Raw genomic sequence first — 22,541 nt, forward strand, 5'->3', positions numbered from 1 at the left:
TTTACTGACCAAATCAGTCACTTTTTCTTCTAATCAAAAGTTCCATATACATGCTACCCAAAGGGCAGCACATAGATGAGAGAAGGCCAAGGATGGATCCTTGGAAGTCTCGAAGTAAAGCGTGAGGGCATGAAGAGCATGAAGAGAAGCCGATGCTGGAAATGCTCTGACTATGATTGGATAGGCGAGAATGGGACCAAGCGAGGGCAGTCCCACTGGGCTAGATAATGGAGGAGGACGGTGTTGTAGGCTGTAGAGAAAAGGGATAACTCACCATAGTCACAGAGATTGTCGATCGTGACTTTGGTTAGGGCCATTTCAGTACTGTGGCAGAGTGGAAACTTGATTGGAGAGATTGGCATGGATTTGGATACAACATATTCAAGGATTCAGAGGAAAGAGAAATTGGAGATAGTTTGCAAGGACAGAGGGGTCAAGGAGGGGATGATAGCCTTTGTGAAATGGAGGGGGGGGGTTAAGTACCTGAGGAGAGGGAACTGTTTACAATGTCAGCCAGCATGAGGGCCAGGACAGGAAATTGGATGGTCAGCAGTTTATTGGGAATGGGTTCAAAGGAGTAGGAGGTGGGTCTTGTGGATGAGATGAGCTCAGAGAGGGTACTGGGGGGAGGGGGAGATGGGAGAGAATCTAGAGAGACATGGGTTCAAAGCTAGTGTGTGGGAAACCTGTGGGGAGGTTTGGCTTGGGCAAGTGGAAAGGAGAGATGCAGACAGATGAATGGTCTCAATCTTGATTCATTCATTAGACTTTTGTAAGATTGTTTACTTATTGTGGAATATACCCTAGATGATTACTTCCTAGAAGGGTTGTTGCAGAAAATAGATGGGGTTGCATCTCCAAATGTTTTAGGTTGCACGTATTGGTTCTTTTTCGATGTCATCAATCAGTAGTCATTTCTTTCTTGCCAATTCACACAAGTATCTTGAACTGCATAAATTTGAAAAGATTTGCACATGTCCAACCCTTGCTTTTTGTAAGTCTCCCTCTGCTAATGGAGTATCTCCATTTTTGTTAATTGATCAGCTCCATGTGGGGCTTGACTTGACCGGTCTCAGCTGCACATTTGATTTTTGGCTCTAAACTGTGCGGTTTTGTTTTTTTTTTTTACTTATTACAGGAGCAGTCTGAGCTTGTTGCTAAAGATGACAACATGGGTGCAGCAAACCAAAATGAGAGTGACAAAAAAAGACAGGAGGAGGAGGAGAAAAAAGGAGAGGTGGGGGAAGAGGAAGGCAAAGAAAAAATCCATGAGCAGTTGGATGAGGTAATGACATTTATTTGTTCATTTTGGTGAATTCAGAAATGATTTTTTTTTTAAATGTGCAATATCAAGATTTTTGTTAAAACTAGTTTCTTCTGCCTCAAACGCTTCAGCCACTGAAGTGATTTTCTACAGGTTAAAGTAAGTGTCTGAATAATGTACTTTTGGATACCTACTGCCGCTTTTGGCTTTCTTTTATGGTTGTTGGCTTCGAAATCCTGGGGGTAATTTTAAGCCCCAAGGATGGGTGGGTTGGGGGCAGGTGGGAAGGTAGAAAATGTAAATCCAGCCCTTGAACCCGCCCACTTCCAGGCAATTTTGGGGGGGGTGGGGGGACGGTGTGACAAATCCACACTCGAGACAGGTCGGTCAGTAAAATATTTTCAGGAGGCTGCATGCCTCCATTTTAATTTTTTTTAAATTTTCAACTGGGGGGCTGGTGTTCCGGGGCCCTCTGATTCTTGCCACATCAGAGGCGACAAGAAGGCCCGGATGAACAGGTAAGTGCCTTTATTGCGCTGCTTGTGGATCGGGAGGTGTAGGAGTGTTTCCTCCAGGCCCAACAAGCATACCTGCCACAATTGGACATATGGTCATCTGACTTTCTCTTTTTTTTTTTTCCCCCCCACTCTCCACGGCTTGGAGTGAAAAGCCAGGTCCTGTTTCTACCAAGTCCACAAGAAACATGGAGATTACAGCACAGTAGGAGGCCAAGCAACACTTGTTTTTGTGCCAGTGATGGCTCTTAAATACTTTCTGCTTCAGTCCACTTTCTGTGCCCGTTCCCATATCCCTTTTATATTCAGTCTTTTCAAACACTTAACCAATTCCCTTTTTAAACGATGTTGTAGTCTCTGACTCAATAGCCACTTTTTGATGACCCAATGTGTGTGGGAAAAAGTTTGTGATGCAAAGTCTAACTCTCTTATTACTGATTTGCTTACCAGTGACAACAATCTTTCACTATTTTACCCTCTCAATCTTTTGTTATTTTTAAAATCATTATTAGATTCCCACTTAACCTTTTTGCTTTCTGTAGAAAAGGCCCTAATTTTTCAAATCTTTCATCAAAATCTTAACTGTAGCCAATCATTCCAGCCAAACTTCAGCTGTACCTTTTTCATGGTCATAATATTCTTCTTAAAATGAGGTATCCAACTGGGGGCCCCTAACCTTTGCCTTGTACAAATTCCACATGACTTAGAATTAGTCAAGTTCCTACTGTCGTGTGCATCAGCATAAATTTGTTTAGCTTATTAGCTGGCTGGACCTGAGTTCACATCTTAAGTTCCCCACATTGCAAGCTCCAGTTCTCCATTAGATCATCCATGTGAGGTTCTGAGCTAATGAGCAAACATTTGGCAAAGTCAGAGTACAAATAACTTGCCTACTCTCTTGATTGGCATTTTTGGAGAGGGAAAGAGAGACCCTGCAAGAGATATATTGAAGGGAGAAAATAACTTTTAAAAGGAATACAATTTTTTTTCTTTTAACAAAAAGCAATCTTGAGTAGTGGGACATCCAGAAGTGATAACAAGTTTGGATAAGCTACACAGATTTCACAACCAAGTGAAATAAGTTCCCATTTCAGTGATGGATGCATCAGGTTTAAAACATTAAGAATATAAGAAACAGGAGCTGGAGTAGGCCATACGGCCCCTCGAGCCTGTTCTGACATTGTCAGATCATGGCTGATCTTCGACCTCAACTCCACTTTCCCGCCCGCTCCCCATATCTATCTATCTCAGCCTTGAATATATTCAACAGCTCAGCATTCACAACCCTCTGGGGTAGAGAATTCCAAAGATTCACGACCCTATTCAAAAAATGCCTTTGTGGAAGATACAAATGTGCACATTGGACTCTGTGACAGTATAACAATGAAAATATCTGATCTAGATAATGTAGTAGTGCTAGTCAATGCGGACTGAACCTATTCCTGCACCAATGGTTTATTAGTGACGTGAACAAATTTTAAGTGAGTCTGAGATTACTAATCAGTTTCATTACATTAGCGGGAATACGATGGAAATGAAGTGGACCCTTATCAGGGCAATCAAGAGAAACAGCCAGAAGTAGAGCCCTTGGACCTGCCTGAAGATCTCAATCTGGAAAACCAAGATGGAGAAAAAAGTGATGATGAGCAGGAGGAGGAAGGTAACAAAGGATATCAGTTAGTCATTAGCTTGTCCCAGAATATGTGCAAAGAATGTTAGAGGAATAGATTTTGCAATATTTAAACTCTGACATTTTTACCCCTGATAGCTCAGGGAATAAATGCAGTGCCTGGTTTAAACCCAAGTTTATATATAAAATAAGAATTTCATGCCAATTTTCTCTTAAGATGTTAACTCCTTCTTGGGATGTGGCTTCATGGATGGAGGTGGAGGGCACCCTCCAGTCCCTAGCCCAAGAGGCCATTATTCATGTATGAGCCCAATCCTGCTCTCGCCCAATGTCTATGTGCACTCGCGTGTGCTCTTCCAGCAGGGGTCACTGAACAGTGATCAGGGGCAAGAATCCTGGCTGTTTTCTTTACAAATTAGAAGGCAGATTGCTCCCTGTTACCCCATGCCTGCTAGGAAACAGCTCAGAAATAGCATTAGCAAAAAACTTTGGATATAGGGTACTTTTCTACACCCTTGGGTAGTTAGGTGGAATTGTTAGAATGTAAAGTTTAAATCTTTAGTATTTAATGTGTGTATTTGTTTCCCCTTAAAACTAGTGCTGCTGTTTCTTTTTAAAGAAAATGTTTTTATAATTTGAAATTTTAATGTTTAAAAATTCATAAACCTCGCACCATGTCTCTGTCCAGCTGCTGGTTTCTGTCTACTGCTTACATTTTTGCAGGATTACTGTCAGAAAAACCTCTCTACAACAGTACTGCAGTTGCAGGTTTTGAGCATGAATTATAATAAGCCTTTTTTTAATTATAAAGGAGATAATCCCTATGATATAGAAGAAAAACTAATGGATTTGGATGAGAAAGCTCCAAACGATGGAGACCAAACAATGGAAGACGGCCCTGAACAAGAGCAAGATCACGATCATCCTCAAACAGAGGATGGAATTGATGAGAAAACCGAAGAACAGAGTGACGAGAATAAAGAAGAAAATATTGGGGACGGTCAGGAACACAGGGATGAAGAAGAAAATGTTGAAAACATAGAGGACCAACAGCAGCCAAAAGAGGATGAACAGAAGGAATCTGCCAGGGAGGACAAAGGAGTTCCAGATGATGAGGGGCTGCAGCCAAAAGTATGTATTTTTCCTTCTTTGGTGTTTACTTTTCCTTTGTAGCCTTGGCAGAGAGGGAGAGCAACAACAACTATTGCATTTGTATAGTGCCTTTAACATGGTAAAGAGCAGTTGACCCATCAGTCCTCTGCCTTTCGTCATCAGTAACCAGTCCCGAGAAAGTGGATTAAAGCTGCATGAGATGAATCTTCCTGATTTTTTTTTTTCTCTTCACTATGGAGAAATGCTTGGCATCTGGACGTTGCCTGCGTTTGCTAATTTACCACTTGGGGGAAGTACAGGATTCAAACTTGTGTCCTGCTACTCAATGCTGTCCTCATGGTAAATTGAGAGTGATGGAGGTGAGAGTGATTGTTAAAAATCTCAGTTCAATAACTTCATCATGTACTCAAACATTAGTCTTGTGGTTTACTGACATTTGAACCTTTAAAAACTAGACTCTTATCTTTGCATCCTATCTTTTGTAACTTCCACTGGGGAGTTTAGTTTTGAATTGGTGGTATTGATGATTCATGTTTGGGTGGTGAAATCCGATATAAAGGTGGAAAATTGAGACTTTACCAAAATCCTGGAAAGTAACTTGAATACGAGTCAACTGTGCTTAACAAGTACCCTCATTGAAAAATCCCTGCCTATAGAGTACTCGTGTTACTCTATGGTAATGCCACTCGCGTGTAACAATCGGGTTAGTGGTTTACCTTACTGGATACAAACATTGCCATACAATTTCAGACATTTAAATCTTAAAGCTGTCACCATATTAGTGGATAGTAGCAGTAACTGCTACACTCCACACCCAACATCATGCTGAGCCATCTGTAGCCACTGATGGTAACAGCAGCTTCAGTCTAGTGCACCCAGCCACTTAATGTGACATGGAGTGAACTGAAGTGGCTGAGCAATGGCAGCTATAATAGATGAGGATTTTGGGAGGAGGCCGGGGGCTTTGAGTACACCTCTGTGAAGCACCTTAGGATGTTTTTCTAAGTTAAAGGTGCTATTTAAATGCAAGCTGTCATCATCCAATTGGCACTTTTGGCTGATGCTTACAAACACTTCTTGCACTCGTGTGCTGGGCTCTTATCCCTGATTTGAGGAGGGGGTGTTCATGGAACGTCCTCCTTTGGTCAGTTGCCTGATTGTCAAACCACCATTCTCAACTGGACATGGTAGGACTACAGAATTTTGATCTATTGGTTGTGGGACTGCGGAGCTCTGTCTAAAGCTGTTATTGATGTTTGGCGTGCAGGTGGTCCTATGTTGTAGCTTCATTAGGTTCATGCCTCATTCTAAGATATGGCTGGTGCTGCTCCTGGCCACGCTCTCTACACACCCCTTTGAACCCGGGTTGGTGTCTCATGCGAGGGATATGCCGGACCATGAGGTTACAGATTGTGGTGGTATACAGTTCTGCAGATGGCACACAGCGCCTCATGGATGTCCAGTTTTGGGCTGCTAGATCTGTTCTTAGTCTGTGTCACAGCAGAGCTGTATATTTCACAGGGTGCAAATATATTTATAATTAATTCTCAGACCTCAGGTAATTAAGGCTCTTGCATTGTTTGTTCCAGACCTGTTCTCAATTTTGTAAAATTGCTTGCAGTTCTTATGTTGAAATCAAGAAATTTAAGTTTTTAAAGTAAATATTTTAATCATTCAGCTTTTTTTCATGAGCGAGAAGGCCCATATTATCTCCACGTTTTCCTTTTCAGGCAGATGAGAACACAGATGACCGGGATCTCCCTCAGTCTGAACAGCGAATGGAGCATGAAGCTGAAGGAAAGACTGGAGATGAGAACCTTCAGAGTGATACTGCTGTGGAACTGGCTGGATCTGCATCTGAAAAAGACCAGGCTAAAGAGGTGCAATAGATCGTATAATCCAGTGCAAGGAATGAGAAAACTAATTTGTACACCTTTTGTGTACCAATGCAAGTTAAACGTGCACTACCTTAAACCTCTAACTATCTTCATGCTCTTTTAATTTTAAAAAAATAAATGGAATTTACCTTCTTTCCTATATTTATGATGGGGACGTTTCAGCTGGGCCCCATGAATGAGAAGTTAACTTCACTTTGTTTTCAAACTTTATTCTCCGTTTTGGTGAAATGGGCTAGGGCTGAAGATGGCCAAGCTTTCCACAAGGTCACCTGATTGGCTGTGGCCTAGTTTGTGAGAAAGGTGGTGCAATGGCACAAAGAATTAAAGGGATGGGATGCAGTTTCTCTGCAAAGATTACTCTGGAAGAGCTTCCAATCTCAGGCATGCTTTCGTGGAGAGGCAGCGAGTTAAGGTTAAGTCCTTCTGCACGGTGAGAGGCGGATTGGTGGAAAGCCAGTCAATCTGACCCATACTTGTGCTCATTCTGATGGTTAGCTATGGATTCTGGAGGAGCAGGACTGTAGTGCAGAACATCTTGAGTCATAAGTGAAATCAATCAAGAAGTTGTAGTATAAACTTTTTGCCATTGCATTGAGTTATGTCGAAACTGCAGCACAGAAACAGGCCATTCGGTCCAACTGGTCTGTGCCGATGTTTATACACCATATGAGCCTCCTCCCTCCCAGCTTCATCTAACCCTATCAAGATACCCTTCTATTCCTTTCCCTCGTTTGCTTATCTAGTTTTCCCTTAAATGCGTGTATGCTATTTGCCTCAATTACTCCTTGTGGTAGCGAGTCCTACATTCCTACCCCTCTGGATAAAGAAGTTTCTCCTGAATTCCCTGTTGGATTTATTAGTGACTATTTTGTAATTATGACCTCTAGTTTTGGACTTCTACAGAAGTGGAAACATTTTCTCTACGTCTACCCTATCAAACCCTTTCATTATCTTAAAGACCTCTATCGGGTCGTCCGAGCCTGCTCTTTTCTAGAGAAAAGAGCCCCAGCCTTTTCTGATAAGGATATCTTCTCAGTTCTGGTATCTGGCATTGTGCTTTGTGAATCTATCCTGCTCAGTATTTGAAAGAGAGCATAGCAGTAAATGACCATGTCAGCATTTTATCAAGCTGGGTGAATAGGAATTGTTTTTGCTCCTTTAGGTCCCCACACTGCTGTTTCCTCCAGCCAGTAAGGGGTGGATAGGCCAGCTGTAGATGTCTGTGCTGCCACATTGAATGTCATTCCACCGATAGCTGATGGGAGCTGTAGTTTTGCAGGATGGATCCTATAACTGTAGGTTTTCATCTACCGCGATGGTGCAATACATGTGCCCCGCTTAAATCTGATGACAACTGCTAGATGTAGGCAGGTAGATTTAGGCTGGGACTCAAGCCTGCAACATGCTGATTGAGAATCGAATGATGTACAACAAGTGCTGCCCATAAATGTGCATTATGCTCCTAAAATATCAATCTGAAGACATTAACTAAACAATACTGCATGCATCCTGACCTGTAATGACTCAATCAGTGGAAGGTTTGGAGAACTTTAAGGCCATTGTGTGTTCCATATGTTCAATTTGGAAGACCGATAACCTTCTCTGGTTTGCAAGCTTCTACTTCTACTTCCACAGTCATTGTGAAAAATCATTCAGTGCCCAAAAACATTCCTATCAACAAGATATTGAAATGCTGCAAAGAAAAAAGTAAATAAATAAATCAGAACAGTTCCTGAATGCTAGTAATAAAAAGTAATCAACAAGGAACCTGATTTAAAACCATAAAATAGTAATTAAGCAAAAAAAAAACCTCTGTCCCATACTGCATTTGCTGTCACTCTGATACCTAGCACACAGTTGATTTTATGTTGAATCGTGCAGGAACAAGGAAGTGGGGCCGCAGATGCTAACCAGTCCGAGGGTCATGAGTCCAAACTGATGGCAAGAGTCGCATCTCAAAGACAATCTCTGGACAAAACTCAGGTAAATCCACCGCTCCACTCACTGCTGGTGTTTTTTTGGAGAAACGTGCAGCAGTTAAACTTCATTGAAACAAAAAAAACATTTTCAATTACACCTGCTGTGCAAGAGCTCAGTTTTGATACCCCGAAAGTTGTCTCTAAGCCAGCATATGAAGCACTGCAACTTTATCTGCAGATTAAGTCAGTGATAGCTGTGAATTTTGCAAATTTAGCTGTCAAATTAAGTTTGTGCAAAAGCAAATATTTCACTTACACGGTGCTATAAAAGTACATTAATGGCTTTCCTTCACTCTACTTTGGTTATTTTTTAGTGAGATTCTCAAATGTATCGCCAAACTAGTATAATGGATTATTTTGGTGTAACAGCAGGCACTGTTTCATTGACTTAGTAGAGAGTCGTTAAATTTCTCACAGTATAAGATTCTGGAACCACATCGCGATATTAATTACCCTGAGATCCAAAATAATATTTTACATGTTTCCAGTGAGCTCTGAAAGGGCTCTCTACTAAGCCACCTCAATCCATCGCTCGTACTTTTATTAATTTCAAATAGCATGAGTCTTAAAAACTTGGTATTGTGTACATGTGATAAAACTTGTCAGAAAAGACCATCGAGTCGATCCATGTTCATTCTATTTAGTAAATGGTGCAAACTCATGTACCACTCTCAACAGCTAGTAATGCTAACTCCCGGGGAAGGTAAAAACCTATCTCAAACTCTAGGACATTCCTTCTTGACTTTGTACAGCAATCAAACTCCAGGAGATTTTGATGCATAACTAGCCCCCTCCTCCATATGTCCCCATGCCCATTATATTTACTAATATTCAGGATAAATTTTATTGCACAAAAATTTTTGCCGAAAAGGCAACTTGGGTTTCTCGCAGATTTTTTTTTAAAAACCAAATTTTGATGTTTCCCAAGAGTTACAAGAGAAAACCTGGTCAGGCAGATAATGAGAGAACGACGGGCGATCGCAATGAATGTGTGAACAAGCGGCTGAAGATGGTGGAAGCCAACAGTACAGCACAGCAGGACACATCCCAGTCAGAACAAAAAGTGAAGGAAGCTGACGTTTATGAACATATCAAAGAAGGAAGTGATTCCTACGATGCTCAAACCTATGGTGGGATTACAATTGTTTGAATTCATAAACTGGAGAAAGAGAATTTCTGACTCCATCCGCAAAAGTCGAGTTTGCTTTCTGCCGAATAAATTTTGTGCTTTGAAACAATGTACAACTTTTCCCTGACCTTGTGAATTGCTCATTTTAGATGTAGCCACAGTGGAACAACAAAAATCAAGTGGGCCGGGCCAGGAAGAGCAGGACGAAGAGGAGTCTGAACCTATTGCAATGGAAACTGATCAAGAAGAGGAATTGCAGAGTGTGGATGTACAGGAACTGAAACCAGAGAAAGTCAAGTTGCCATCTACAACAGCACCAGGTAATTAGTTTAAAAAAAATCTGCTGTACACCACAAATCTCAACATTTTTATACTATAATGCAAAATAACGTGTCTAGCTTTCAAAATAATGATCTGATGTACCAAATGCCTGGCGTCATTAATTGGGTAATATCATAATGAGTATTTTAACCCTTTGAGATTGCTGCACAGAAATTGTTGGTGCAGTTAGTTTTTACTATAACCAGCTGATGTCTTGACATCTGGGGATTTGGATCAGTAATAATTAGTTGCTAATCCGGTTGCCCCAAATTTGTTGTTGCCTAATCCCTATCTCTTTCCATTTTCAAACCTAATGGTCCTGCACTATGGACTTTGGCCCTTCACTCGGGTTTGTCAATTATTAAAAAAAAAATACAAATACAAGTACAATACTCATAACGGGTTAATTAATAGAACTCAGCAAACATTCTTGTGATTTTTTTTTCTTAATCCCACCACAATACAATTCTGTACATTATTTATCAAAGAATATACATATTATCTGATTTCCTCTTCCCATCTCACATCCAATGCCAAATGTGGATTAGTTCCTATTAAACAATAGATATTTAATTCCAGCTAATATGAACAGTTTCGCAAAGTCTTTCTTTGTTAGCTGTGACTCAGTGGTAGCACGTGCCTCGAGCCAGAAGGTCGTGGGTTCAAGTCCCACTCCAGAGACTTGAACACGTAATCTAGGCTGTCACTTCAGTGCAGTACTGAGGGAGTGCTGCACTGTTAGGTGCCATTTTTCAGATGAAATATTAAACTCTGGTCTTGTCTGCCTCAGGTGGACGCAAGAGATCCCATGACTTTTTTGAAGAGCAGGGGAGTTCTCCTGATGTCCTGGCCAATATTTAAACCTCAACCAACATTGCTAAAAACTGATTATCTCATTGCTGTTTGTGGGACCTTGCTGCGTGCAAATTGGCTGCTGTGTTTCCTACATTACAACAGTGACACCACTTCAAAAAGTACTTAATTGACTTTGGGGTGTCCTGAGGTCTTTTTTAAGAGTAATATAACAATCTTATCAATTGAACCATATCTGATCGTGTGTTGTAGGATCTGACAACCTTGAAGGAGAGTTTCAACTTCCCAAACCTGAAGAGATGGATGCTGCAATAGATGACTCATCAGAAGCAGTAAATGAAGAGACATCTGAAAGGAGCAGAGAGTCCACCATCCACACTGTGTATGAACTGCTAATTGAGAACACGGAACAAGTAAGAAATATTAGAGCATTGCCATTCAGTAAAAACAATGCTGAACAAGTATGTTTTGATGAACGATGCTGATCTGTTGGAGTACAGCTGTGGATTGCACAATAAATAGGAAGCATAAAACCAGACCATTATTTGCATGTTGTACTGTTAAACAAAATGACTTGTGTAAACAAGAATTACTTTGAAAAAATATACTTTTTCAAGACATAAGGTGAATATTTGTAAGTTTTTAAAAATGTTAAAGTTCCAGCCAGGAGTTGCTAATTTTAGCTGAACCTTTGGGGAGATGATGAGGGAGACACTGTGGAAGCTGGTAGGTGGCAGGTTAAGATGTTGGATTGGGCCTGTCAGACCAATCTGCATCTTTCAAAAGGGCAACTCAACATCATTGCTACTGCCTCTCTGGGGAATGGTGTGCGCACGATGGAGAGATCAAAAAGGTGAGAATGCAATTTGATGTCACCTGACCTCTATCCAGTTGTCAATATTTGTCACTGATTTAAATATGGTTCACTTTTTACAAAACTGCAGCAATCTGTACTGCAAATTGGCTAAAGAACTTTGAAGTGAAACAGATTCCCCGCTGCCACCACCCCCTCCTCCCCCCCCCCCCCCCCCTCCTCCAATGCACCTTCCTTATGAGTGCTGTTTATTCTCTAAATGCGATTATTATCTTTAATGCTGTCTTGACAAAGGAAATTGTCAGTTGTAATCTCGCATGGGTGGTGCATTAATTAATGTCAGTATATTTGGCTGTGTTGGTGAGCCTTTCTTTAACCCCTTTCAGGTTTATTGAAATGAGTTTGTTTTCCAGAATGTAGTTCATGACCCAGAAGAGCTGCGTAAACAGCTGGAAGAGCAGCTGGATGCTTGGCGAAATGAGGAGGCTGGAAATCCAGAACAGGTGAGTGAAAGACTATCTGAATTGGTGAATGGAATGGTAAAGGAATAGAATGGTTAAAAAAAAATAAAGAACAGTTTAAACAAAATGAGCTTTTTATAAGTTAATTCCAGGTGAGTGATGTTGCAGGTTTTGGAAAGGTTTTTGTTGTGGTCCCATGCCTCAAATTTGTCTCACTTTAAACTAGTCAGGACTGATGGAGTGAAATCTAATCCCAGCACTTGGGTACCTGCAGTTTCATTTAGTGTAATCAGCATTTTAGAAAACTTGTTGCTGACTGTCCTTTGTACCATTTTACATATGTTTTTGATGTAATTGTGATCTAAACAACTCAATTCATCTAAGGAAAGTAGACACATCAAGGAATGAACAGTGCTGAAACTCAGATTGATAATAGCTTAGTGTGAAAGCTACATGGCAATGTAATTGGTTTAATAGAAAAGTTCCCTCCTGATGGGTAAATGGGCCCTAGATTTGACCCCCTTTCTGCTTTGTTAGTTGATCTCAGCCAAAGTTTGAGAGGGTGCTAAAACTAGTCTTTGCTTCTGGCCCAGGAGAGGAAAATTTGGCAGGTTCACACCTGATAATTTTCCAGTGATCCTTGCTGGAAGTGCACACGTAAACCGGATTGGACCCAGTCATCATGATCCCCATGGTCAAATAGCACACCTGAACCTGACAAATAAACATGTTGATAGTCATTTGGATGAGATGCTGGGAGACAGGTGCCCATGGAGCTATACACAAAATGAGGTTCAGAAGAGGAGGGGTGAAGGGAGAAATTTGTACGGTACTGCTCAAAGTAAGTTAATTCAGCAGAAATTGTGATTTCGTAGATGATGGTTTTAAAATGAAAGTTTTTGAATTTATTTTGTTCCAACCTGTTGGTCCCAACATCTTTTCACTGTACCTGTAGGAAGTCAATCATTTTTGTTTCCTTTTTAATAAACTGATTTCTTTAATAACCACTGGTATAGCTGGAGAATTTCAGAGGAAGTAAAGAGATATAAGTTGCCTTTTAAAATATTTTTGAGCTATGTTAGAATTATTTAACACAGTTTTCATTAATCTTTATTGTCTCCAGTGGCACAGTATACAGGTGGCAGAACTAAAGTTTGCTTCCACAGTTTCCATCTTCAAATTTTAATATTTAACTTTCCTTTTTTTGGGGGTGTCTTGTGTCGATGCCCTGGCTGAAACCAGGAATTTCCTAGTTTGTTTGGTTGGAGGTGGTGGGGGCGGGGGGTGCAGGGAGATCACGGAGAGCTCTGAGCTACCACCCCTTGCTACACAGTGTCTGCAATCACCCGAGAACCACAGTTCTATCAAACAAATTAACGTTCACCTGTCAATATTGGGAATGTAATTGCTCCAATGTTAAAACTAGTTTTTTTTTTCCCGTTCTGCTCTTACCAGGAGAAAGTTGCAGCTGAGATGTGGCAGCAGTACCAGGCATTGACAGCTCCCCTATCTCAGCAGCTGTGTGAACAGCTTCGTCTCATCCTAGAACCCACTCAGGCAGCTAAACTCAGGTCAGCGTTCTTATCACTTTTTCTAACCAACGCATGCAAGACTGTGGATGGTTGTAAGTTGTGATTTTGTTTGGATCAATGAGCCCCCTGGAATCAATGTCAGCAGATGACGAGCAATTCAAGATTACACATGCTTTAATTTGAATCCATTCTGTTATAATGTATAAAGTTGTAATTAGCCTTTTCCCTTTTGATTTTTCAAGAACCACACACCTGAGTTTTTTTAAATAACAAAGCAAGCATGGAATGCAACCTGATAACAATTGGATAGTTTATTTTATTTCTTAAAGGAAAAAGTTTCACTGTTTTAAATAACTGCCACCTCAGATTTTTCTCATGGATATATGGTAATTTGATTTGGGCACTTCAAAAAAGACCACCCATTTAGTGTGTTTATGATAAATCCAGATTGGAACTTCCACCGTTTATCTACTACTACCACCACCGCCACTACTAGAGAGCATTTCATTTGAAGAACCTTAGGGAACAATTTTCTATGTGCATTGTTTCTTCCCTTTCCCCACTTTTAATAATCTGGAAAGGTAAAAATACCTCCTATCTAGTTTTAATCTTTTGTTATGCTCTGCTGCATTCTACCCCTCAGTACTAATCCCTGCAATTTTCTGTAGGTGGGCTCTATGCACTGAGTGCTCTGCCAATTAGAGAAACCACTTAATCTGATCTATTGACTTAGTCAATAGTATGTGATATAATAGATATGTGGATGTGGCATTTGTAGAACAAGACTATCCTTCATTCTAGAAAGGTACAGGAAACTGAGTTTGACCAGTCAATATGCTTTTTAAAGTGTTTTGAATGAATGGGTTTAAAGTTTCTTGGCAAAAACTTGCGGATTAGTAAAAATGTTTCTCTTTCTTCCCATGTGTTTGTGTACAGAGGTGATTATCGAACTGGAAAGCGATTAAACATGCGCAAGGTGATTCCCTACATAGCCAGTCAGTTCCGTAAAGATAAAATCTGGCTTCGCAGAACAAAGCCGAGCAAGCGGCAGTACCAGATTTGTTTGGCTATTGATGATTCTTCTAGTATGGTTGACAACCATTCCAAACAGGTATGGTTTCAAAAAGTTGAATTTGAAGTTTCACATTTAAAAGCATCACCAGACATTCATGAGTTGAGAAAATTCAAGTGACCTATGACCTATAGTAGTACAGGCTGTTTTTTAAACCTGCACTCTGTTCTCCACCCATACCACTTGACAGTAAATATATACAAGATGATATTTATATACTCTTCTACTATCACATAGATAGCCATGACTCTCTATTTAAAGGACATCTCTTGGCCTCTTTTTGGTATTGGTGAGATGGTCTCCATTTGTTAAATATGATTCCTCCCCTCCTCTGGTAGCTGTTTTGGATGTTCCATGTAAGGAAGAAAGTAACGTAATATTTATAGTTGGTAGACTAGCATTCTGATTGCTCTGATAGCTAAGTTAGCAACCAGTGTGACAGTGAGGCATAACAACCAGAAAAATCCCAGGTTTGATTGCTGGTTTATGCTGAATTAGCTCATCTCATCTCTGGAGTTGCAATAAGTGGGGTACTGTTGGCTTCACGGCTAGAAGGTGAGAAATTAACCGGGGTTCCCTCGCCTGATGGCTGTCCAGTGACTGACTGGAAAGTGAATGTCCGGGTATCAGGATACACCCAGATAAGATCCTGTTCAACGGCAATGCCCCATGATCAAATATGCTGCCATCATTTGCTGTGTAGGCACAACAGTTTCTTACTGAGTTACCAGTAGGCACTTAGTGCCGATGGAACCATAGCCCAGGAGAGGAGAAAGAAAATTGGAACCATGTATCTGTAGGATAGCTTCCATTTCTTGGCCTTGTTTTGTAATTGTGAACTCGGTGTTGAATTAATCTGACCAGTTCTTTCAATATCCTGACCTGCCCATGTCACTGTTTTGCAGCTAGCCTTTGAATCATTGGCTGTGATTGGAAATGCGCTCTCACTTCTGGAGGTTGGACAGGTTGCTGTCTGTAGGTGAGTACAAAATAAAAACATAAGTTGGCTGATGCCACAGGTGTTTGGACATGTATCTGTGTCTAATTAAGGACGTAAAAACCGAAAATTCAAGGAACATTCAGCAGGTCAGCCAGCATCTGTGGAGAGAGAAACAGTTGACGTTTCAGGTCGATGACCTTTCATCAGAACTGGAAGAAAGTGGAGATTTAACATTGGTTAAGGATGTGTTTAACACCAAATTGCCAGGAAAGTGCCTGCAATGTTTTGTGTTTGGTGATTTCAGTGAATAGCATTAGTAATCCTGCCTGCATTGTTCTAATGTTACAAACTATTTTAAATGATTTTCCTCTTGTGTGAAAACTGCTAAAACAATCACCATGAAAATTTTGTCCCAATTTATGATGTCTATGATTTTCAGTATGGCTGTTCTTCTGATTTTATCTGTCTCTGGAACTTTACTCTTAAACACACTTGTCATTTTTTGGACATCTTCAAAGCCGTTTGACAAGTTCTGGCACCATGCACTAGTTATTGTAATTTCATCAGAGCTGTATTCATGGCTATCTTAATTTCCTCTCATGTGCAACAGCCTTGTTCACATTCCTATTATCTAGTCATATTAACATGTCAATTTTCAGCTTCGGCGAGAATGTCCAGTTGCTGCACCCATTCCATGAGCAGTTCAGTGATCAGTCAGGAGCAAGAATACTGAGAAGCTGTCAATTCCAACAGAAGAAAACTAAGATAGCTCAGGTTGGTACTCGCACTAGCAATAATTGTGTTAGGAAAAATTGCATCAATGTGTCTAATATATAAAAAAATGTGCATGCATATATAAATTTTATGCAGAGGGTGTAGCACAGACTAGTGTGTGGCAAGGCAGCAATTTACAGAATTGCTTCTCCAAGTTTTTGCCTCTTTAACACTGGGATAGGAAAAGTTGCTCTCTCATTGCAGCTAGACATCCTATTAAGATTGGGGGGATTAGACGATTTGTGCTGTGGATCCATGTCTAATAATAACTGAGTTTAAAATTGTCCTAAATTCAATAATTTTAGGATCCTTGCGACTAACAGAGGGGACTTCCATACTATCGAGCTGGACTGGATTCAGACTTGAATCCTTGGGGTGAAACAACAGCATGCTAAACCAGTGCACCTGTACTCTTAAAACTTTTTTTTTAAATATGCAAAATCTTTTTGTAAAATCATGGAAGTATCTTATAAATTGGACCACCCCATTTTGTCAATCAAATCAAACTGTTTTAATCATAGAAAGGTTACAGCACGTAAGGAGGCCATTCGGCCCATCGAGTCCGTGCTGGCACTGTGCAAGAGCGATGTCGCTAGTCCCGTTCCCCTGCCCTATCCCCGCAGCCCTGCAATTTTTTTTCCTTTCTAATACTTATCCAGTTCCCTTTTGAAAGCCATGATTGAATCTGCCTCCATCACCCCCTCAGGCAGTGCATTCCAGATCCTAACCACTCGCTGTGTAAAAAAAAGTTTTTCCTCGTGTCACCTTTGGTTCTTTTGCCAATCACCTTAAATCTATGTCCTCTGGTTCTTGACCCTTCCGCCAATGGGAACAGTTTCTTTCTATCTAATCTGTCTAGACCCTTCATGATTTTGAATACCTCTATCAAATCCCCTCTCAACCTTCTGTTCCAAGGAGAACAACCCCAGCTTCTCCAGTTTATCCATGTAACTGAAATCCCTCATCCCTGGAATCATTCTATTAATGAGCACCTTTTAGTTTATTATTTTTGTAAGATTTGTCAGAAGAGATTATATAAGAACTGAGCTCAAAGCTGCTAAGCAGATAAAATCTCATTACATATTATATCCAGAATAATTATTTAGTGAATGGACCTGATTCAACTAATTCTGATTTACAACTTCTGTGTATCTTTGCAGTTTCTGGAATCCGCAGCCAGCATGTTTGTTGCAGCACAGCACCATTCCCAGCAGGGAAATCCAGGTCAGAGCTTTACACCAGTTTATTGTATGCTGTCCATGTTCAAGAAACTTTCTAAACCTAAATGTAATGTTTATTGTACTTTTGTTAGATAAGTGAAAGATACAAGTTTTTAGTTTAACTAGTTTGAAGGTGCTGAACCTTCACCGATGCAACAATAAGTCACTAGTACCACCTGTCTCTTCCTTGAGTGATTGCCCCAGACCCTGTTCTTTCCATTTGTATCCAATCCATTTCTTGTATTGGGTATCCCTCTTCTTGGTTTTCATCTATTTAGAATGTAGTCTCCTAAAGAATACTGGAACTTTATACCAGCATATAGCCTTTATTTTCTTGTACGGGAGGTGATACAGCGTGAGCTATAAAACAATACACAAGTAATATTTCATTGAAATTAAAATAATGAACAACAGTAAAGCTTGAGGGAACTGTTGATCTTCTAAAGGTGCATCTTTATGACTGTCTTTAGCTAGAGATCAAAAGTGATTTGAAAGGGTGAAATGAAGGTAGTATAAATCTGATTGAATATTGTTTTTAAGTTCGGTTCACCTATAGCATTCAGTTCATATAAAGGAAGCTGACTTAAATCCTGTTCTTCGTTAGACAGAAGCCGCATCTGCTTGTGTTGGGCAGTCGTGAAGTGGTTATGGTACTAGAATAGGACCAAAGATTATGAATTCAAATCCCAGGACAAGGGGATATAACCTTAAGAGCCAGGTCATTCAGAAGAGAAGTTAGGAAACATTTCTTCATGCAAAGAGTGATCGTGTGCAACTCTCCCACAAGAAGCAGTAGATGCTAGTTCAAATTATAATTTTAAATCTGAGATCGATAGATTTTTGCTAGCCAAGGGTATTAAGGGATTATGGAGTTAGGATACAGATCAGCCATGATCTGATAGAATGGCGGAACAGGCTCGAGGGGCTGAATGGCCTACTCCTGTTCCTATATTTCATAGCAAGTCGTGGAACTGAACTCAGTAAATCTGAATTTGTGGAAGCTGCCAAATTGTTGTTAACCCAACTGATTCATTGATGCTCTTCAGGAAGGGGAACCTCTACTTGGTCTGGCCTGCACGTGGCTATGAGGTTGACTCTTGATGCCCCATGTTCATCCTTAGCTATCAGGGTAGCTAAAGATGAGCAATAAATATTGTCTTGCTAGTGTCTGCTGCATCACAAGATCAGTTTATTTTTAAAAGGTGGATATTTAAGATCCCGTGGAACTATTCTCCCCATGCCCTGACCAACATTCCTCCATCAAACAGCACAAAGCACCGATGGTGAAGTGCTCTAAGACCTTTCTGAAAGATGTGATGAGGTGGTATACAAAGTCTTTTCTGTGCACTGGTGATATCATTAGAATTGAAAGATGCAAGTCCAGTACTCGAATGTGTTCTAGTTCAATTAATTTTACAGGTGATAGTGTTCCAACTGTCTGTGAACAAATTATTCAAGAGCACAATTAAAGCTAAAAGTGGATGCTGCTGTAAAGATTTGTTTTGCTCAGGTTGATTACAATTTGATTTGTAATCTGTTCTATAATGGACTTTCTCTTCTGCCCCCACTCCCATCACTTGCTGACCCCCTGCCCCCCCCCCCAACTTAAGGAACAGTAAACTCCTCCTACCTCCCCTGGGGGGGAGGGAGAGAGAGAGAGAAAGTGTGTGTGTCGCTCTTCTCCTCCTTCCCTCCCTCTTCCCCCCCCCCCCCCCCCCCCCCCACCCCACAACTGCGCTCTCTGCTCGCCCCGTTCTTAAAAAAAGCTGATGCAACTATAGTGAAATAAAAAGCATAATAATGGAAATGTTCTTTTTGTAGAAACAGCGCAGTTACTGTTGATAGTGTCTGATGGACGAGGTCTGTTCTTGGAGGGGAAAGAGCGAGTTACAGCAGCCGTACAGGCTGCTCGAAACAGCAATATCTTTGTTATATTTGTTGCACTGGACAATCCCAACTCTAAGGTGAGAGATAACTATCTAGATATGGGAATAGAGTAGATAGCTCTGGTTGAAGAGCTATCACTAGCACAGGTGTATTGGGCTGAATGGCTTCCTTTATTCGCTGTAATTGCTACGATTCAATACTGTTAAAGGATTTTACTCTGCTTGTCAAAATGAGCAGGGAGGAGGAGATGACTTTCATATGATCGAAAGCCTGCAAAACTATAGAGCTGAATGAATGAAGAAAGTTAGCCTACGATTACTTAAGTGTATAATGCTACTTATTGATAAGACTGTATTTGTTTTGTGTGTTTAAAGTAACACATCCTATCCTCTCTGACACCATGGCATTATCTTAGCTAGTAATGCAGACATGTAAGTTAATTTCATAACATTAGCTGAAACACTGGGGGAGGATTAAAGGTTGCACACCCTGTGATTTTGTAACTGTTTTTGCTTGCACTTCCAGGATTCCATTCTGGACATCCAAGTCCCTATATTCAAGGGTGAAGGAGAAATGCCAGAGATTAAATCATATATGGAAGAATTCCCTTTCCCATTCTATATAATTTTACGAGATGTGAATGCCCTCCCAGAGACACTCAGTGATGCTCTCAGACAGTGGTTTGAACTGGTAACAGCAGCTGATAATTAATGCAGTGGAATGCAGAGAGTTGCACATCATGTTGCTATTGTCCATTGATGTTTCAAAAAACCTAACCAATCATTTACTGATGCACATACTGTAATATTTAATGTACTGTTAATGTGGATTAGCAGGGAAGAGAAATCTTTGTTCTGTGACTGAGAATATAATGTCAAGACTGAACTTATAATGTGAAATGTTCTATTCACATTGAGAATTGTACCACTATGTTCATGGTGGTGTTTGTGCCAAAGGCACAGTTTAATGTACTAAATGTGATGACCTGTCTAAAGGTTTGAGTGTCAAATATTGTTTTGTAGAGCCTGGATATTTGTTGCAAATATGTCCTTCATAAACATTAAGCATGTCATTTGGAGGTAGCTTCCTATGTTGGGATTGTATTGTTTGAATCTTTTTATATATGTCAATAAATCATGTAGCTAATGACCTAGGATGCTGTCTCCAGCTGCTTTTTAAAGGGATGTTGGTTATTTATATGACACATCATCCATTTAATGCTGTGAAGTTGTTTCAACTCTTGGGACAGGAACCATCAAATGACATCCTTTTAATTATTTAGAGCCACCTCCAGAATATGTAACACCTGTGTTTTATTTTAAATATGAATGGGGACTGGGTGGCACACTTTCCTTTCACTGCTTAGCCCAGACTGTTGAGGTGAAACTCATTCTCTGCTGGTTGCGAGGGCTTTGCATAAAACTAGTTTGGGCTGTCTCGACCTAGTTCCTAATGGGCCTCTGTTGCTTTAGGCATTGTCAGGGAAAGGTAACAATGAGTCACTTTTTTAAAAGAGCTAATCATATACACGTGCATAGTGCAACACTGAAGTAACACCACCTTGCAGTTAAAATTGTGGTCAGGTGTAGAAGTCAAACATAATGCCCATTTGAGATTGGCACAAAGCAGAGGAGGAATTAAAGCCGCATTTCAAGAACAGTTGGGGTTTTTGTGGTTTCCTTTCCAGCTCTTCGATTATTAGGTCACCATCGCCACTGAGAGGAGTTCCTGCAGCTCTTCAAATGGTGGATGTGGAGGTGGACAGAGTTGAGATTATGAAACAAAAGATAGGGTGATGGTGCACCATCATCCTACCTGCAAGTAATTCATCCTGGTGTTAATCCTTCAATCGCACCATTTCTAAACATGACATTATTCATAATTTTTCTTTCAGTGGTAGAAGTAGAGTTGGGGCATTTCACAAGTACTAATGGAGGAACAAGAGCTGCTGTGCATGCAGTGACCTGATTGAATTTTAAAAGAACTACTTAAGGTGTTTATTTCTCATCTCCAGCTTTATTACCCCCTCAACTCTGCTTGTAGCGTGTCATGAGCAGTGAATTGATCTCTAGCTTCATATTGTCATTCAAGATGTTGCTGCTAATGCAACTTTACAATCGGAGAGATGCAAATAAAATATAAACTATTGAGGCCGTATGATATTTTGATTGTTTACCTTATTGCCTGTCTGTATTCTGATTTTATTTAAATGTTTTCATTAATAAAAATTCAAATTTAATAACTCACCATGAATCTTTTTCCAAATGACTTTTACATAGTTCAACTACACTTTGAATGTGGTATAAAATGGTTTAATGTGGTAACTTACATGCATCTCCTACCTGTAAACACTCCTATGAACTTTTTTGTGACTTTAGTCCAACAAACTAATAATGCTGTATGTAATGTATACTGAAATACAGGTTAGAGGTTTTAAAAAAAAAAAGCAGTAACAGTAAATGTTGAAAAGGCTGTGAATTTATTACACAACTGTACAAACATCTGCACAAAGCTCACGTGAGAAGGAGGGGCATTCAGCGCATCGCACCTGTGCCGGCTCTTTGAAAGAGCTATTCAATTAGTCCCACTCTCCTGCTTTTTCCCCATAGCCCTGCAAATTTTCCCTTTTCAAGTATTTATTCAATTCCCTTTTGAAAGTTACTATTGAATCTGCTTCCACCACCCTTTCAGGCAGTGCATTACAGATTATCATAACTCGCTGTTTTTTAAAAAAAATACTCTCCTCTTCTCCCCTCCTCCCCTCTGCTTTTGCCAATTATCTTAAATCTGTCCCCTCTGGTTACTGACCCTCCTGCCACTGGAAATAGTTTCTCTTTATAGAAGTTTTGATAGAGTAAATAATTTTGAACAACTCTATTAAATCTCCCCATAATCTTTGCTGTAAGGAGAACAATCCCATATAGTCTGTCCACATAACTGATGTCCCTCATCCCTGACATCATTCTAATAAATCTCCTCTGCACCCTTTCCAAGACCTTGACATTCTTTTTAAAGTGTGATGCCCAAAAAAAAAGCTACCCAGCCTAACCCACTTTCCAGCTCTTGGTCTGTAGCCTTGTAGGTTATGGCACTTCAAGTGCATATCCAAGTACTTTTAAATGCAATAAGGGTTTCTGCCTCTACCACCCTTTCAGGCAGTGTTCCAGACCCCCACCAGC

General features: G+C 40.3%; 1 protein-coding gene across 1 annotated transcript in view; it reads left to right on the top strand.

The window, feature by feature from the left end:
• mdn1 (midasin AAA ATPase 1) overlaps positions 1-21,608 on the top strand; it is a 178,672-nt gene extending 157,064 nt beyond the window's left edge. The window contains exons 87-102 of the mRNA XM_067985297.1: positions 1,139-1,285; positions 3,298-3,439; positions 4,221-4,540; positions 6,253-6,402; positions 8,302-8,403; positions 9,328-9,529; positions 9,678-9,848; positions 10,915-11,075; positions 11,890-11,979; positions 13,393-13,508; positions 14,406-14,580; positions 15,447-15,520; positions 16,141-16,255; positions 17,416-17,479; positions 19,297-19,439; positions 19,888-21,608. Coding sequence (XP_067841398.1) covers positions 1,139-1,285; positions 3,298-3,439; positions 4,221-4,540; positions 6,253-6,402; positions 8,302-8,403; positions 9,328-9,529; positions 9,678-9,848; positions 10,915-11,075; positions 11,890-11,979; positions 13,393-13,508; positions 14,406-14,580; positions 15,447-15,520; positions 16,141-16,255; positions 17,416-17,479; positions 19,297-19,439; positions 19,888-20,073 — 2,358 coding nt within the window. The 3' untranslated portion in view covers positions 20,074-21,608. The remainder of the gene's footprint in view (positions 1-1,138; positions 1,286-3,297; positions 3,440-4,220; positions 4,541-6,252; positions 6,403-8,301; positions 8,404-9,327; positions 9,530-9,677; positions 9,849-10,914; positions 11,076-11,889; positions 11,980-13,392; positions 13,509-14,405; positions 14,581-15,446; positions 15,521-16,140; positions 16,256-17,415; positions 17,480-19,296; positions 19,440-19,887) is intronic.
• The last annotated feature ends 933 nt before the right edge of the window (positions 21,609-22,541 follow it).

The sequence above is a fragment of the Heptranchias perlo genome, chromosome 5 (genome assembly GCF_035084215.1).
Source record: "Heptranchias perlo isolate sHepPer1 chromosome 5, sHepPer1.hap1, whole genome shotgun sequence".
NCBI lineage: Eukaryota > Metazoa > Chordata > Chondrichthyes > Hexanchiformes > Hexanchidae > Heptranchias > Heptranchias perlo.